At 38.6% G+C, this 19,128-nt stretch overlaps 1 protein-coding gene across 2 annotated transcripts in view; it reads right to left on the bottom strand.

Moving 5' to 3' along the window:
* Nucleotides 1-19,128, bottom strand: part of LOC114685187 (zinc finger protein 431-like) — a 72,844-nt gene that overhangs the window by 31,231 nt on the left and 22,485 nt on the right. The window contains exons 2-4 of one of the 2 annotated variants that reach the window (XM_028859802.1): nt 11,559-11,685; nt 11,309-11,369; nt 8,494-10,208 (exon numbers count right to left, since the gene is read on the bottom strand). In XM_028859802.1, the coding sequence (XP_028715635.1) occupies nt 8,591-10,208; nt 11,309-11,369; nt 11,559-11,685 (1,806 nt within the window). In that variant the 3' untranslated portion in view covers nt 8,494-8,590. Of the gene's footprint in view, nt 1-8,493; nt 10,209-11,308; nt 11,370-11,558; nt 11,686-19,128 lie in introns of those variants that run through there. The other variant, XM_028859804.2, reaches the window with a different exon arrangement.

Raw genomic sequence — 19,128 nt, 5'->3', positions numbered from 1 at the left:
GTAAGTGCTAGGAATCAAACTTAGGTACTGAAGAGGGTCAGTACTACTGAGCCAACTTTCCAGGCCCTATATATGTCATTATAATAGTGAAGATGAAGGTGTCCCACTGGTCCTTCTGTGTCCTATTACTTTAAGGTGAGGAAAGTTCCCAGTAGATGGTTGTCAAAGGATTCAAGTATTTCTATACCTCTGTGAATGGACTCTTTATATTGCTTCTTATTTTGATTGTTAAAATGGTCACCTTTTGTTTTGTTTTATTTGTTTAGTTTTTTTGAGACAGGGTCTCTCTGTGCAGCTTTAGAGTCTTTCCTGGAACTCACTCTGTAGACCAGGCTGGACTCAAACTCACAGAGATCAACCTGCCTCTGCTTCCTGAGTGCTGGGATTAAAGGTGTGCACCACCACTACCCAGCAACAAAGTTCTCTTAACATGAGAAACATAACAAAAGCTTTTATTGAAACCAGTAAGAGTCCAGCCAGATTACATTAGGAAAAGTTTCAAAATTTGAAATATGCTTCTCTTTTTGGGACAGGGTATGACACATAGCAATGGCTGAACTGGAGTTCACTATAGGTACCAAGCTGGCCTCAAACTCACAGAACTGACCCAGCACAGTCCCCAAATTGTTGGTATTACAGCTATCCACCTCTAAATCCAGATGATGTATGTTTTTAAATATACTATCATTGAATCAGAGAATGAAAGGATAAAATACGATTTAAAAATGAAGCATCATTGTATTGTTGGACAGCAAATTTCTTAAGATTCTATAATTCAAATGGGGAAATCAATATGTTCTCAATAACTGGTTTATTTTCTTTGTTTTGTTAACTTCTTCCATTTAAAAATGTATGATGAGCCAGGTGGTGGTGGCACATGCCTTTAATCCCGCACTCAGGAGGCAGAGGCAGGCAGATCTGTGAGTTCGAGGCCAGCCTGGTCTCCAAAGCAAGTTCCTGTCTCAAAAAAACAAAAAAAAAAAAAAAAAAAAAAAAAGTATGACTGCATTTGTGGTATACACCTGTGCCATGATGTGTATATAGCACTGTGAAGACAACTTACAGGTGTCTATTATCTACTTCCCCAACATGAGTCCTAGTGATGAAACCAATGAATCATTTGGCTGCAAGTGACCTCAATGGTACTTATTCTGGTTTAAAAATCATTTATGTATGTGCTGATGTGTAGGAGTGTCCATTCGCAAGTATATAAATTAGACAAAATCTTATAGGAGTAATATCAGACATCTAGAGCTAGAACTCAGGTCATCAGGCTAGTAGCAACCAACTTTCATGAATGAAGTATTTCTCTGGCATTCAGTAGTGGTTCTGAGAAAGTGTTATAAACAAATGTTTAGTCTTCAGAAGAAACATTTTAAAAATGTATGGTCATATAAATATTTTCATATGCAAAGATTTATTATTCAAACTGTCCTGTGTTCCTCTATCATTGTATGAAATTAAGTTTACAATCTGAAAATAAGACAATAGTTTGCCATTGTAGTATTTCTATTAATCTTATTTCAGCACCAGTGAGATGGTTCAGTGGGAATGGTCTATGGCTGAAAACCTGCTCTTGATTACCATATTAAGAGGATCAAAAGTAGAAACTACAAAGTTAACTTTGGTATCCACTTACCTGTTATGGGCCTACAAACTCATAATAAAATGACACACAGACACACTCCATAAATATTTGTTACAAAAACATCTTGATGCCATTACATTTTCTGGCATATCTGGATAATTCCCTTAGAAGGCAGTACTTCAAGATGAAGTGCCAAGTGGTTTAACTAATGGGGACAGGGAGAAGGATAGAATCTCAAATTACACATGCACACACACACATCAATTGAACATCAAGCTATGGCACGTGATACATAGGTAATTACTGATTATCTTACTTTATTACATCTTTACCACATAAGTGAAAATACTGCTTTGAATACACAAAAGAAGTATTTAACGTTTTTATATTCTCTTCTAATAAGCATTTTAGCATTAGCATTGTTAAATTGTGTTGACAGAACATCACACATTAGGAGTATATTATCTACCCCTGGATTTGCACTGAGGATGTGGACACATGAGGACCATGAGTTCAAATGTATCCTTGAATCATTACTGTTATCCAAGTCAAGCTGAATAACAAACAACAAAATGTTGCACAAATCCTAATTGGTCTTAATAAAAATTCAGAGCCAGGTATTGGGTAAATGCTGAAAGATCAGAGGAAACAAGCCACAGACACTTCTCACCTTGCCAACTCCTCAGCTGAAAGGGGAAGATCCTGTCTCCATGAATCCCCAGACTCAATGCCTCTGGGTCCCTAGTGGAAAGGATTGAGTTCCTGCCTTCTCCTGCCTTATATGCCTTTCTCCACCAGCCATACCATTTCTTGTCTCAATGTTTCTAGTGCTGGGATTAAAGGTGTGTGACTCCCAAGTACTTGGATTAAAGGAGAGAGCCATTGCTGACTGGCTGTTTTTCTTTTAGATTGGATTAATCTTGGGTAGTCTAGGGTTGCCTTCAACTCACAGAGATCCATATGGATCTCTGCCTCCCTAGTGCTAAGATTAAAGGTGTGTGCTACCACTGCCTGGTCTCTATGTTTAATCTAGTGGATGCCTCTGTCCTCTGATCTTCAGGCAAATTTTGTTGGAGTATAAACAAAATATTGCCATAACAAAATCTCAAGGGAATTTGTGAAAATATAAAAAACAAAACCAGGAGCAACCCATCAGCATTTCACAGACACCCTTAATTGAAAATTATGATCACACACTGACTGATATTTGAATAACAATGGACCACTTAGATGATGGGGATACTATTCCATACATTACAGCAGAAATATACCTATCACTAAGAAAAGGACAATAGAAGATGAACAAATGCCACACAAAGAATATAAGGAACACAAACTAAACTTCACTAAATGGATTTGTCACACATATAGCACATGTTTCTACCACAAATGATTCAAAATAGAAAATGCAGTGAATTGATCTCCACCATCTGTCTTGAGTGAATGTGGTAATTCACTTCCTTCAAGGTTACAATGAAAAGTTAATGAAACATGATTGCTTTTCTTGAAGCTAAAGACAACTCTGAAATCCAGAGTCTTTACCAAATTGTGTACATGAATAGGGGCTTACTCTTCTATGAGTTTGTCCTTATTTCCTGACTTCAAAGTGATATAAGTAGGCTTTAAAATATTTACAGCAATAGATCTATAGCTGGGCAGTGATAAAATCTTTATTTCCAGGATCAAGTTCTGATTTTTGACAACTCCTTGTGATTGCTGCTACAAGATCCAAGGGTCTAAAGTTCTCAGGAAACAGCATGCCCATTCACACACCCAGAGACACACATAAACAATACAAAATTATAATTAAAATTGATTTTTAAACAGACAATTATCACTCATGGGAGACTTTTTCTTGTAAGAACTCATTTCTGTAACAAAGATGTTAAGGCACCTAACAGCTTACATACAGTTTTTATTCACCATGAATTGGTTCATGTAACAGAAAGCTGTAACAGAAAGCAAGCACAGTCTTGAAGTCTGAGAAGTCAATCCTTCTAAGTTGATGGTATCATTTGGAAGATTTAGGAAATACTAACCTGCTGGAGGAAGTATGTCACTGAGGGAAGACTTTGAGAATTTACATCCACAAACCATCTCCAGTTCCCACTCTGTGCTTGATGCTGCAGTTAAGGATGTCAGTTTTTAACTTCCTGAAATAGCTGTCATGTCTGACACTTGTTGCCATGCCACTTTTTTGATGATCCTGTATCCCTCTGGAACCCAAGGCCAAATTAAATTGTAAGATGACTATGATACAAGGGCTCTGAAGAAAAAGGTACCCTGACTGTCAAAAGTCAGGCTATACCTAGATATTATATCACAGCAACAGAAAAGAAACTAATACAAATCTGTGTGGTGATATTTTATTTGTGCTTTCATAAATAGAGCTTGCCTGGAGATCATGGGGGAAAGGCCACCCATTTTAAGTAAACAAAGACGTCAGGCAGCACACGCCCTTAATCCCTTAGCAGGCAAGATCTCTGTGTGTTTTAGACCACAATAGGGAAGAGCCAAGCATAGTAACACATGCCTGTAATCTCAGTACCAAGCATAGAGACCTGGAGTTCTGTACAGACAGACAGAAAGTCCAGAGATGTGTAGGAAGAGGAAGTGAGGTAGCTGGGCTAAGAGAGCCAATGAGAGGGCTGAACAGCAAGGCATATAAAACCTGGGCAGAGAGGAAGTCACACATATTTGGAAGCTGCAGAGTTGGTGAGCAAAGGTTGGCTTGTGGCTATCTGTATTTCCCTGATCTAAGGCTTTCACCCCTACAATTGGCTCCATTTTTTTTAAATTTAATAAGATCATTTAGAAGTTCATCTACACATCTGAATTAGTTATTTCATTTAATTGATGAGAAGTATAAAATCTAAAAGTGTTACATTATTGTTTATCTTCATAGTGCAGGTGTTACAGCTCTGGGGGCAAAGGTATCCTGATGCCAAAAAGAAGTCAGGCTCTACCTACAACTGTAAAGGAAAGATATCCTATATACCTACAGCTATGAGTGGAAAGGTATCCTGACTGTCAGAAGTCAGGCCATACCTATAGCTGTGAAGGGACAATATACTCAATATTTACAACTGTGAGGAGAAAGGCGTCCTGACTATTGGAAAGTTTAGCACTACCTGAAGCAGTTGGAGGAAAGTATCCTGGATAGCTTGGGCTCTAAAGGAAAAGGTACCCTGAAGTGTCAGAAGTCAGGCTATAACTAAAGCTGTGTTTCATTGCGGAATGCTCTCCCTGCAGAATGTAGCAATCCTGCTCCTCTCTAAAAGAGAGCCATTACAGTTGGACTCTGCTCCACTCCCCTAATGGAATTTCCCAGCAGAGATGTCCACTTCTTCTCATCTCTAGACCAAATTGCTACTTCTCTGCTTCAGTCAAGTAAGGGGGAAACTGCTGCAGAAACATAGTGGTCTCCAGGGAGAAGTTGTTACTTTTACTCCACTCCATTAAGGGAGTTTCCCAGCAGAGTTACCATTGCTTCTCTGCTCCAATCCACAAGTGAAAAGTCTTCCCCTAAAACTCATTCAAGACATTTATTTAGGAGGGCAGAATCCAGAATAGTGGCTGCCTCTGCCAGAATGGAAAAGAGCAGCTACCACCTGAACAGGCAAAGCCCTCATATAGGGCTTCTTAGGGGCAGAGTTTTTCCAGGGAAATTTTCACGGTGGGAATTGGTCAGATTTCAATGTCTGAGACTGAACATGTTCAGATATAGGCTGGATTTTGTGCTCAGGGATTGATTGGATTCAAGGTCAGGAATTGGTTGGTTTGTGCTCACTTGGTCAAAGATAGACTGTGTTTCATTGGCTCAGGTTTCAGGGCCAAAGTGTGTTTCTTCCACTGGTTCTTTTTAACTGTTTGGGTCTTTTCTTCAGGGTCATTTGTTTCCCTCACTGACTCTTGATTCAGGGATGAAGTGTGTTCCTTTTGTGGTTTCAGGTCAATGTGTATTTCTTTGGCTCCAGCTTCAAGGACAAAGTGTGTGTCTTTCACTGGCTCTGGTTTCAGGGTCAAGGTGCATTTCTTTGGCTGGCCCTTTAACGCTATACCTATGGCTTCCTATAGTAATAAATTCATTTTTTTCCATCAGATTGTTGGTGCAAACAATATTAAAAAAGACATCCTAAAGCTTTAACAGATTTTTCACATTGTCAAGTTTTTTTCTACAGAATACTCTTGTGAAACTGATTATAAGTGTGTTGGCTAACAATCTTATCAAATACTTTATATTAAGAAGCCCTCTCTAGCCAAGATAACCATCTTCAATGGCACCATCAACCATCAGAGTCATATGCCCCCTACATGCACTGATTGGCAACAGGAAAGGCCCAATCTCCAGAATGGTCAGGCCACTTCTCTAGCCCCTCCCCTCAGCCAGTGTAGCAGCAAAGAGTGGCCAGCAGTCTTCTCCCTCCTGCACCTTTGCCATACATCCCCTGTGGCACAAGAGACCACTGGAGCCATAAGGTTCCCATGCTTTAATTGGGAAGATTGAACATCAGAGCCATACACCCCTCCTGCACCAATTGGAAGAAAAGTGACCTGGAGCAGCACATTTATGGATAAAAGGAAGAAATGGATAGATGGCAGTGTAAGAACACATTAGACAACATAAAGAGCAATAAGGCACCACCAGATCTTAGTGATCCTACAACAGCAAGACCTGAACATCCCAAAGCAGATAATCTAAGAGAAAGAGACCTTAAAAACAACTTTATGAAGATGATAGAGGTCCTAAAAGAAGACATGAAAAGTTCCATAAAAATGAAAAAAAAAAGAAAAACAAAAACAAAAAGGAGAGGAAAACAGAAATCTCTTAAAGTCAAGAATCCCAAGAAAAAAGATTCAAACAGGTGAATGAAACAGTTCAAGACTTGAAAATTGAAAGAGATGCAATAAAGAAAACAAAAACTCAGGGAATTAAGGAAAAGGAAAATCTGAGTAAACAAACAGTAACTACAGAGGCAAGCTACCTAACCAACAAAATACAAGAAATGGAAGAAAGAATCTTAGGCATTGAAGATACAATAGAAGAAACAGATTCATCAGTGAAAGAAAATGTTAAATCCACCAAATTTTTAAACAAAAAATATCCAGGAAATCTGAGACACCATGAAAAGACTAAATCTAAAAATAATAAGGACAGAAGAAGGACTAGAATTTAGCTCAAAGCAGAGAAAATATATTCAACAAAATCATAGAAGCAAACTTTCCCAACTTAAAGAAAGACATGATGACTATGAAGGGAGAAGAATCATACAGAACACAAAATAGACTGGACTACACCAAAAAACAAAAATCACCTCACCACATAATAGTCAAAACACTAGACATACAGAATAAAGAAAGGATATTAAGAGCAGCAAAGGAAAAAGATCAAGTAACATACAAAGGCAGACCTATCAGTATTACACCCAACTTTTCAATGGAAACTCTGAAAGCCAGAAGGTCCTGGACAGTTGTTCTGCAGATACTGAGACCATGGATGCCAGCACATTCTACTATACCAGCAAAGCTTTCAATCACCAAAGATGGAGAAAACAAGATATTCCATGACAACACCAGATTTAAACATTACATGTTCACAAATCCAGCCCTACAGAAAGTACTAGAAGGAAAACTCTAATCCAAGGAAGTTAGCTACAACCATCAAAACACAGGCAATAGATAACCTCACACCAGCAAATCCTGAAGAAAGAAAACACACACATACTACCATGAAAAACATAACAGGAATTAACAGACACCGGTCATTAATATACCTTAATTACCAGTGGACTCACTTCTACCATAAAAAGACACTTGCTAACAGAATGGGTGTGAAACCAGAATCCGTCCTCCTGCTGCATACAAGAAGCACACATCAACTTCAAACACAGAGAGCAATGATAGAGATATCTTAACAGAGTGTACCACTAAGTGAATGGGGAGAAATCTGTGGCTAGGAAAACCCCAGGAACTCACAAGATTTTCCCTAGCTAGGACTCAAAGCAATGGTGGATAGGGAGCTCAAACTAGCCATCCCCTGCACTCAGATTGGTGTCTACCCTAATTGTGATCATAGAATCTATATCCAATGACTGATGGAAGCAGAGATCCGCAGATAACTACTTGATCAAGATCCTGGAGTTCAGTTGAAGAGAGGAAGGACTGAATATAGCAGCAACGTGGGTGTGTTGGGATCATGATGGGAAAAACCAGAGATAACTGACCCAATCTAGTGAATGGGAGCTCATGAACTCTGGACTGACAGCTGGGAAGCCTGCATGGGACCACACTATTCCCTGTGAATGTGGGTGACAATTATGTGGCTTGATATGCTTGTGGATGCTCTGGCAATGTGATGTGGACTTACTCTGGGTACACGAACTTGATTTTTAGAGCCCATTCCATTTTGTGGGATACCTTATTCAGCCTTCATTCAGGGGAGGAGCTAGGTACAGCCTCAATTTGGTATGCCAGCATATGTTGACTACCCAGAGAAAGCCTTACTCCCGTTGACAGAGGTATGAAAATGGTATGGGGAAGATGGGGGAGTGAGAGGAGGGGAGGGAGGGAGAACAGGGCTTGGTATATAAAAGGAAAGAAAAATACTTTAAAGAAAAAATTATATAAAAAAAAAGAAGCCCTCAGTAGCTTTTTCAGGTGGTCAAAGACTATTGCAATATGCCAATGCATTTTAGGAGTACTATGTTATTCAAAGGATTAACCACACTGATTACATAAACAGGGTTTTTCTGCAGTATGGGTTCTTTTATGTTTTCAGTGACTATTGTGACATAAAAAAAAAGCTTGACCTACTGATTACATTAATAGGTTTCCTCTCTAGTAAGTGTTCTTTTATGCCTTTGAAGAATACTTTGACATGCCAAGGCTTTACAATATTCATTACAAACATAGTGCTTCTTTCCAGTATATGTACTTTTATTCATTTGAAGAGCATAGTGACATGCAAAAGACTTACCACAATGATTACATTCATAAGGCTTATCAAGTATGCGTTCTTTTATGTCTTTGAAAATGACTGGGACGCACAAAGGCTTCACCACACTGATTACATTCATAGGGTTTCTCTCCAGTATGGGTTCTTTCATGTATTCGGAGACTATTGTGATCTGCATAGGCTTTACCACATTGATTACATTCATAAGGTTTCTCTCCAGTATGTGTTCTTTTATGCCTTTGAAGATGACTGAGTCGTGCAAAGGCTTTATCACATTGAGTGCATTCATAGGGTTTCTCTCCAGTGTGTGTTCTTTTATGTACTTGAAGATGACTATGACATACAAATGCTTTACCACACTGAGTACATTCATAAGGTTTCTCTCCACTATGTGTTCTTTTATGCACTTGAAGAGTACTGTGACATACAAAGGCTTTACCACATTGATTACATACATAGGGTTTCTCTCCAGTATGGGTTCTTTCATGTATTCGGAGACTATTGTGATCTGCCAAGGCTTTACCACACTGATTACATTCATAGGGTTTCTCTCCAGTATGGGTTCTTTTGTGGCTTTGAAGATGACTGTGTTGTGCAAAGGCTTTACCACACTGATTACATTCATAGGGTTTCTCTCCAGTGTGTGTTCTTTCATGCCTTTGAAGACGACTGTAATGTGTAAAGGTTTTACCACATTGCTTACATTCATAGAGTTTCTCTCCAGTATGTGTTCTTTCATGCCCTTGAAGATTACTGTGTTGTGTAAAGGCTTTACCACATTGAGTACATTCATAGGGTTTCTCTCCAGTATGTGTTCTTTTATGCATTTGAAGACTTTTCCGCCATGCAAAGGCTTTACCACATTGAGCACATTTGTAGGGTTTCTCTCCAGTATGTGTTCTTATATGCATCTGAAGAGTACTTTGAAATGCAAAGGCTTTACCACATTGATTACATACATAGGGTTTCTCTCCAGTATGTAGTCTTTTATGAAATTGAAGATGACTGTAATATGCAAATGCTTTATCACACTGATTACATTCATGGGGTTTCTCTCCAGTATGGGTTATTGAATGTATTCGGAGACCAGTATTATCTGCAAAGGTTTTACTACACTGATTACATTCATAGGGTTTCTCTCCAGTGTGTGTCCTTTTATGCCTTTGAAGATGACTGAGTCGTGCAAAGGCTTTATCGCATTGAGTGCATTCATAGGGTTTCTCTCCAGTGTGTGTTCTTTTATGCATTTGAAGATGACTATGACATACAAACGCTTTACCACATTGATTGCATTCATAAGGTTTCTCTCCACTATGTGTTCTTTTATGCACTTGAAGAGTACTATGACATATAAAGGCTTTACCACATTGATTACATACAAAGGGTTTCTCTCCAGTATGGGTTCTTTTATGTCTTTGAAGATGACTGTGTTGTGCAAAGACTTTACCACACTGATTACATTCATAGGGTTTCTCTCCAGTATGTGCTCTTTTACGCTTTTGAAGATGACCATGATATGCAAAGGCTTTAACACATGGATTGCATTCATAAGGATTCTCACTAGTATTTGTTCTTTTATGCAATTGAATAGTACTGGGATATGCAAAGGCATTATCACATTGAGTGTATACAGAAGGTATCTCTTCGGTTTGACTTCTTTCTTGCCTACAAGGATAATGAAACATGTCAAAGCTTTACCACATTCAATAACCTGTTGAATCTTTATTGTCTGTATGAATTAATTTTACAATTTGGTCCAAATGTAAAGAAGACTTAGATATTTTTAAATCACTCATTAAGTTTACACTCATGTTGTTCCCCTTCCTTAAGAGTTGTTTTGCACCTTTGATGGTTAGATTCTTTATTACATGACTCACATTTACAGAATCTTTTTTCTATGTGAGATTTTTCACATATTTGCAGAGAACTGGAAAAACTTAGAGCCTTACCTCCCTTATTGCATTCCATCAATTTTCCTGTACTGTGAGTCATACTACATTTGCTAAGTGAACTAGGACAAACAAAAATATTTACATAGTCCTAGTACTCACAGGACTTTTGTGCAGTGCTTGATGATGGATTAATAATGAAACTGGAAAACCAATTATTTGTACACTTGAATCAAATTCAACAAGTGTATTCAAACTGGGAACTGCTAAATATCTTATAATTGTCCTGAGAGAGATATATGTTATGTCTTTCCATATCCCTATGCACATAAGGCTTATATCCAGAGTCACATGTGATATACCTAGTAAAAAAGAAACAAATTAAAGATTTCCACATTGAATTAAGTTTGACATTCTGTCCTCATAGACTTGTGGTACAGGGATTTTGATTTCTCCACAACTGCCCCTTGACACTGGACTCTAACTGCCCCTCTTACTAAACGCTGGTATCACAACAAGTATATGCATAACACCAGCTTTACTATGGATTGTTTGCTTATTAGAAGGTTTTGGAGATATACTTATCACATCTTCAATGTTTATACATTTTATAATATGAGTGGCATGAAAAAATTAGACTGTAAGTTCTGCAGCATAGCTCTAATGTTGCTATGATTCAAAGTGTGATATCACTAAAGGCACTGTTTCCTTGACTGAGGTATGTGAGAATTTAATAATTATCACTGGACTTTAAGTGGTGTTTTTGTTTGTTTGTTTGTTTGTTTGTTTTTACACTGTTGCTTTTATTTAAAACCTTCAGGACATATTACAACTACTTTAAGGGCACATTTGTATCAGCTTCCACATGAAAATTACCTTTCATGTCCTCTAGAACTTTGACAATATTCTTCAATATTATGGTCTTCCCAAATGTATCCTAAAATATAGTAGCAGAAAAATGTACGTTATATAATTGAACATTGTGAAAATTTTGACTCACTATACCTTAGAACCATGACTGATTTAGTCACATCTTTCTTCTTTCTCAATCAAATTATAGAAGAACATCAATAACAAGGAACTGCTGTCCCATTACTATAAAATATGAAGGAAAATTTAGTCTTACCTATACTAGTGAGGTTCCTGTAGGTCTCCAACATCACATCTTTGTAGAGATTCTTCTGGGAAGGATCCAGCAAGGTCCACTCTTCCCAAGTAAAGTCAATACGCACGTCATCATAGGTCACTGTATTCTAAAATATCCCATACATACGTACAACAGAAAGCATAATACTGACAACATTATATATATATAGTAAATGTATACTTCTTTGACATTATAGTCATGTAATTCTGGGCCTTCCCACACTTATTTCATGGCATAGATATTTTATAATGTAATCACCAAGTCACTTTAGAAGGAAACTGCAGTATGGGTTCTTTTGTTTTCAGTGACTACTGTGACATAAAAATTCTGTATCCTTTGCAAAAGATATGCCTATTAACAAACACAGAGACAAGTAAACAGATCAATACAGAGTACACATGAGAGAAATTTTATGAGCAATTACTAACTACAATAAAGAAAAATAAGATGGACAAACTGGGTGTATGGCCTCATGTCTTCAACCTTAGCACTCAGAAGGCAGGGACATGTATAGCTATGCAGTCAGGTCCAGAATGGCCAGAAGTACATATTAAGACCCTGTCTCCCATGCAAAAATCAGAAAACAACAACAAAAAGAAAGAACTCAGAGGTTTTCACTGAAGTTCCTACAAAGAGTTATGTATTCCTTGCAGCTCTGTATTCATCTTCAGAAACCTGAAGTGTCTCAAGTAAAACTGTAACATCAATAATATTTTACTACAAAGGCACTGTTGTGTTTGAGCAGGACAGATGAAAACATTAGCAATATAAATGTTGATCACAAATAATCAACACAAGACAGGAGATAGCTCAGTAGTAAAGAGGTCTCGATGTCCTTGCATATACATGGGCTTAATTGCCAGTACTTACATGGGAGAATCAAAACTATCTACTGTTCTAAGTTCAACATTTCTGAGACCATCTTGGATCACTATGAGGACCAGGTAACCACATGGTACATATCCACGCTTACAGGTAAAAAACTCATATTCATTTAAAAAATTCAAACCAAACACAACAGGCATGAAGAAGTTCATGCACTTACAATCCAATATCTCAGAAGACTCAGGCATTATCAATGTCATGAATACAAGTGATTCTGGGAAAAAGAATGAACCCTCTGCCAAATTTTAAAATTCAAAATATGGGTGAAGCTCACTACAACATCATATGCTTGACATCTACAAAAACCTAAATTCCAGGCCCATCACCCAAAAAAAAAAAAGCCAGGAAATCTTGTCAACTGTTAATCTCAGGTCTTGGGAGCCAGAGTCAAGAGGATCTCTGAGTTTGAGGACAGCCTGGAGTACAGAAGTGTACTTCCAGGACAGCCAGGGCTACACAGACAAACCTTGTCTTCAAAAACAAACAATTAAAACAGCAGGCTAACAAACTGCTTTAGCACTCAATACTAAATGTTTCTACTGTATTTTAGTGATTTAGAGTTAGAGTCAATATGATGATGAAGATATGACAACAGAAGGAAGCTGGCTGATTTAGACAGAAAGCAGGAAATGGGTTGAGGCTATAGAGACTCATATCACACCAACCATGAGGAATTTCATCCAGAAATGTTCCTCCTACTAAAGATTTTACAAGCAATGGAAAGAAAGTCACCATGGAGAGACACATGTTTAAATACATCATCCTGTCTGGGAGGTTTATCATTCAATCAACTACATTCCGACTCAGGTCACTATAGGCTCATGGTCATCTATGAAGAAAATGCATTTAGTCACTTCTGTGATCATCATACTCTGCAATAGTGCTTACACTGTTCAAATATCCAAAGTCTCTTCTGTCACTCAAGATAATCTCAGGATGGGGACCTTTTGTAACACAAGGAAACAAATTCCATCTTTCCAACATACAATGGCACAGAATACCATTCATATTCTGAAGGGGATAAATGGAGACATTGTGTTATGGGGGAAGATTGGACAAAGACAAGCATGAAGCAAGCAGAACAAACATCAAATCCTATATCAATGTCTCAGATGCATGGGGCTTCAGTTTCAAAGGGCTTACATGGCCCTATCCCTGAAACTTCACATAAATCTCTTTCTTTGGTTACTGCTACTCCCTATATGCAGGTAGGTCTCCAGGGAAGATGTCTTATAGGTTAGGTGTCTCAATGTCTTCTGGTCTCAAAATGCAACCCAGGCTGTTGTGGAATATTTTAAGATGTGTTATACTTGTTTGTACCGTGGAACTTTTGTTTTAATGATGCAAAGATGTGTTGCATTCTTTTATGTTGCATTTGACTAACTCTGTGAAGCTGTGATACTTCTAAAGCCTGTCTAAAACACATGATTGGTCTAATAAAGAGCTGAATGGCAAAAAGCTTGGCAGGAAAGGATAGGTGTGGCTAGCAGGCAGAGAGAATAAATGGGAAGAGAAATCTGGGAAGACAAAGGGAGGAGCAAGAAAAGAAGAGGACTCCAGGGGCCAATCACCCAGCTACACAGCAAGCCATAATAAGAAGTAAAAAAAGGTATATACAATAGAGGAAGATAAAAGCCCAGAGGCAAATGTCAATGGGATAATTTAAGTTAAGAAAAGCTGCCTATAAACAAACCAAGCTAAGGTCAGGCAATTTTTAAAAAACAACGACAACAACAACAACAACAACAAAAACCCTCTGGATCTGATTTGAGAGCTGAGTGGCAGGACCCCAAAAGAGTAAAGAATAAAAAATGAAAAGACCAACAACACCAGGCTTCAAACCTCACAGCTTCATACAGTGAACTCTTAATGTGTGCTCATTGATTTTCTGACTCTGCCATAGATGCTTGCAAGAATGCTGACAATGCTGGATAGTAACCACAGTCTAAGAATCCGTGACCTTAAATTTTGACCTTTTCTTGTTTCTAGGACCTGTACATGTTAGGTGATCCTGCAAAGTTTGATTTCCTAATTGGGATGGACACTAACATGCTTGAACTACAGGTGCAGAAGTTTTGTATGAAGTTGCTTCCTAGGACTAGGACTCACTTTGCTTACTCTTTCTATAATTGAATGTTTAGCTGCATGGAGTCTTACCCCTAAGGTTCCTTCAGTTACCCTTAGGGCTTCCATTCCATAGCAAGGGCCTTCTCTATAATGGTGATAAACTCCTTGAAAATTCCTGCTGGTTTCAGTACTTGACTGCTCTCTGAAACTATCTTTTCATGTTAATTTATTTTTGTCCCACTTATTTTCTTTTCACTGTAGACGCGAATGAGTCATCACAAATAAACATCCAACAAATTCAATATTCCATTTAAGGAATTAGCCCATTAATTTTTATTTCTGCCTTACTAAATTTCCAGGACATAGGCAAAATAAGAAAGACTTTGGAGCCAAAATATGACCTTTTGCTTAATTTTTTTATGGAATCTATCTATTTCCAACTGAAACTGCTGTTCCTCTTAACATTCCCATTTCCTAGTCCTAAAAGAACAGCCAATTAAGTTCTGTGTACTAGTTCTTATGGTTTTTGCCACCTTATGTCTTGATATCTTCCAAAAGACAATACTCCCAGCTTCTACCTAACAATAAAATAACTTTTGTTGCTACATTTTTTTTGTTATAACTTGTTTTATCCTGCTGTCATTAAATTCTCTAATCAAAAGCATCTTGGGCAATGAGTGGGTTTATTTGGCTAATTGTATCTGATCACACCCCACATTTTGGGAGATTAGGACAGAAAGTCAAGCTAACAATTCATGGCAAAACCTATTGGCAAAGATTGTTTGTTCCTGGCTTTCTCTCTTGTCTAGTCAGTGTCTCATACTCAGTTAGCTCCAATTTTTAGCCTAGACCCACTTTTTTAGGGATATTGGCACCATAGCTGGAACCCTAGGTGGAAAAGCCTTCCAATATCAATCATCAATCAACATAATCTCTCACAGACATAACAGTTTCAGGTTATTATGGACAAAGCTACTTTGAACATAGTTTAGCAAGTATCTTTGTTGTAGGATAGAGAAGCATCTTTTGGGTCTATGCCAAAAAATGATATAGCTGCGTCTTGAGGTAGATTGACTCCCAATTTTCTGAAGATTGCAAAATGATTTCCACAGTGGCTGTACAAGTTTACACCTGCAATAGCAATGAATTTTCTTGTTTTTTGTTCTTGACAGAATTAGATATCACTTGTGTTATTGGTCTTAACCATTCTGACAGATATAAGATGAAACTACAAAGTAGTTTTGATATGCATTTTCCTGATGGCTAAGGATTTTGAAAATTTCTTCAAATGCTTCTCAGCCACTTTAAAGTCCTCTACAGAGAGGTGTACCTCAATGTAATTGATTATTTGGTTTATTGGTGTCTAGTTTCTTGAGTTCTTGATTATCCTGAGCAAGAGCGGGGCAACCCATAAGCACATAGACAGACAATCACAATAATCTCAGTTAATCACAGTACCATCCATAGATGCAGAGAGGCTAAGTAACAAAATAGTTCTAGGTGAGATGCATGGCTCTCCCTGGGAAGAGGAAATAGAATAGATTTTGGGGGTACACAGGAGGCAGGTTGGGATGCAAACAGGAAGGATCAGGTTAGTAAGGAATGAACAGAGTGGGAGAAGGCAGGGAGAGATGACTGGAATAGGGGACCTTTTAGCAGGGGACATGGAAATAGTACAATACAAATTTCCTGGAAAATATAAGGGTGACCCTAGAGAGGACTCTAAGTAAGTAAGAATATGGAAGCTGAACTAGCCATCTTCTGTAAGCACATTAGAATCCCAATGATGGGACTGAGACACCAAGCTAGCCATAAAACATTACACCCACACTTGTCTTGCATGCTACATATGCTGGGGCAATGATGTCTAATAGATTCTGTAGTGGCCAACCAATGAATGGTGTAACTTGAAGCCCAAGCTCTGAGAGGAAGCCCATGCATGACACTACGTGAAAGGCCAGGAACCAGAACTTGGATGGTTCAGAACTAGGGTAGACTCAAATACAACTGATCAAAAAAAAAAAATCAATGAAGTTATTCATAACTATATTCTGCTATAATCATAGATTATTGCATATCCCAATTATCATCAAAGAGGTTTCTTCCAGCAGCTGATGGGAGCATATGGAGAGATCCATACTCAAACATTAGCTTGAGCTCTGGGAATCCTGTGGAAGGAGGGGGTGAGGCTTATAGGATGCAGTGTAGTTGAGGAAACCAGGAGAATATGACCCACAGAATCAACTAAGCAGGGTTCAGAGGGGCTCAGAAAAACTGAAGTGGCAGGTGTGGAACCTACATGGCTCTGTGCTAGGTCCTCTGAATATGTGCTGTGGTTCTTTAGCATGGTATGATTGTGGGACTCTTAACTGCAGGAGTCACAGTGTCTGACTCTTTTGACTGCTCTTGGGACTCTTTTCCTCCTATTGGGTTACCTTGTCCAGCCTTGATATAAAGGTTTGTGCATAATCTTATTGCACCTTGTTATGATGTGTTTGATTAATATACCTGTGAGGCCTGCTCTTTTCTGAAGTGAAACATCTAGGAAAATGGGGATTTGGGGGAGGAAGGACTGGAGGGAGTGAAGGAAGGTGAGTTTGGAGTTAGGAGAACAAATAAAAAGATTTAAAAAAATGAAAATTCTTTTACTCTAACTTCAATGATGCTCACAATCGGTAACAGCCCAGTGTATATGCCCTAAATCTCTTTTGATTCTTGACTATCACATCTTGTAAAATCAAGAAACAAATGAAAGATTTCTAACATAAGACATATTCCCATTCAGAAAAAGAGGAATATGAAGTATTCCAGCTCCCAACTCAGGCAGACATTCCCTTCTCATGTGCATGTCACACCAGCCAGAAGAACAGGTAGGCAGCCCATGAAATTTCTACACTCCCTACATTCCCACAGAAACAATCCCCTGCCAACCTGTCAGCTGCAACCTACAAAGCCATGTACCCATCCCAAAATCACATGGATATCCTCTGCTCAAGTACAAGCCAATAATTAAGAATAGGTAGGCAAACTGAGGCAAAGCCTCCCTGCTGGACCAGAGTCCATGATAGCCATCCGAATTCCACATAGACTGCTCACCTATAGACCTCCATTCTTTCTATAAGCCCCAACCCTACTTCCCTGTTCATCTCTGCATTGGATCCTCCATCTTGGATGAAGACTCCTTGCTCAAACAAAGGACATACCATCTTCCAGATGTCCATGTAGGCCACCTGACCAGAGATCTCCCACACTCTCTCGGTGCCCCCTCTACACTAACACCAAACTCTTCCCCTCTCCCCTTTTGTCAGCCCCAAATTTGGACAAACACTCCCTGAAGGAAAAAAAGGGCCACATCAACTGCAAGATTTCTAGCCTTCAACTTGGATTGAGAACCACGCAGACCAGAAGATCAGAGAGCAAATGGAAACCAAGGAACAAAACACCCATCCAACAAAGACAAACTGAGAAATTGGCACCTAAATCCATAGTCACCTCAAACCCAGATACCTGGACACCATCCTAAGAACAACAACAGCAACCTAATCAACAACAGCAAGAGCCATATGTCACTACCAGATTCCAGCTATCCTACTACAGCAAGCCCTGAATATTCCAACACAGTTGAAGCACAAATAAGACCAACATTATAAAGATTTTAGAAGTTCTTAAAGAGGATGTGAGTGAATCCCTTAATGAAAGCAGGGAAAGGATAAATGAAATATTGGAGAAGATTAACAAATCCCTTAAAGAAAACAAAAAACAAACAAGTAAACAGTTGATGAAGATGAATGAATCTGTTCATGACCTGAAAATGGAAATTGAAGCAATTACAAACAATGCAAATTGAAGGAATGCTAGAAATGAAAATCTTCGTATTTGAACAGGAACTAAGAAGGCAAGCTTCACGAAAAGAATACAAGACATGGAACAGATAATTTTAGGCATTGAAGGTAAGATAGAAGAGATGGATAAATTGATGAAAGAAAATGTTAAATCTAAAAATTTCCTGAAAGGTAACTGCAGGGAGCCGGGACAATCACCATTATAAGATGTCGCTGACTTTCTTGCATTCTGAAGATTTATTATTTCTAAGACAATGCTTTCGATGAAATATGCGCCTCGGCTTTGCACATGCGCAAGCTATATATTGGTCCCTAACCAATCCTGTGGTGGCAAGCTAATTTCAGCCAGTCAAGGAGCGATCTGTGCCTCTTTTCCCTATATAAGCAGCCGCTTTTAGTGCTCAGGGCCCCTCACTTCCAGCTCTCCCTTAACCAAAGGCTCTCCAATAAAGTGTGATCTGAGAAGAATCCTTGAGTGGTGGTCGTTCTTTCTCGCTGGTCGAGAGGAGACCGCCGCAGGTAACATCCAGGAAATCTGGAACACTATTAAAAGACTAAACCAAAGTATAATAGGAATAGAAGGAGAAAATTTTCAGCTCAAAAGCCTAGCATAAGCCAAGCGGTGGTGGCGCATGCCTTTAACCCCAGCACTTGGGAGGCAGAGGCAGGTGGATCTCTGTGAGTTCAAGGCCAGCCTAGGCTACTGAGTAAGTTCCAAGAAAGGTGCAAAGAAACCCTGTCTTAAAAAACCAAAA

The sequence above is a fragment of the Peromyscus leucopus genome, chromosome 1 (genome assembly GCF_004664715.2).
Source record: "Peromyscus leucopus breed LL Stock chromosome 1, UCI_PerLeu_2.1, whole genome shotgun sequence".
Lineage (NCBI taxonomy): Eukaryota > Metazoa > Chordata > Mammalia > Rodentia > Cricetidae > Peromyscus > Peromyscus leucopus.
Note: the sequence above shows the minus strand (reverse complement) of the source record. Positions and strands in the feature narration are given on the sequence as shown.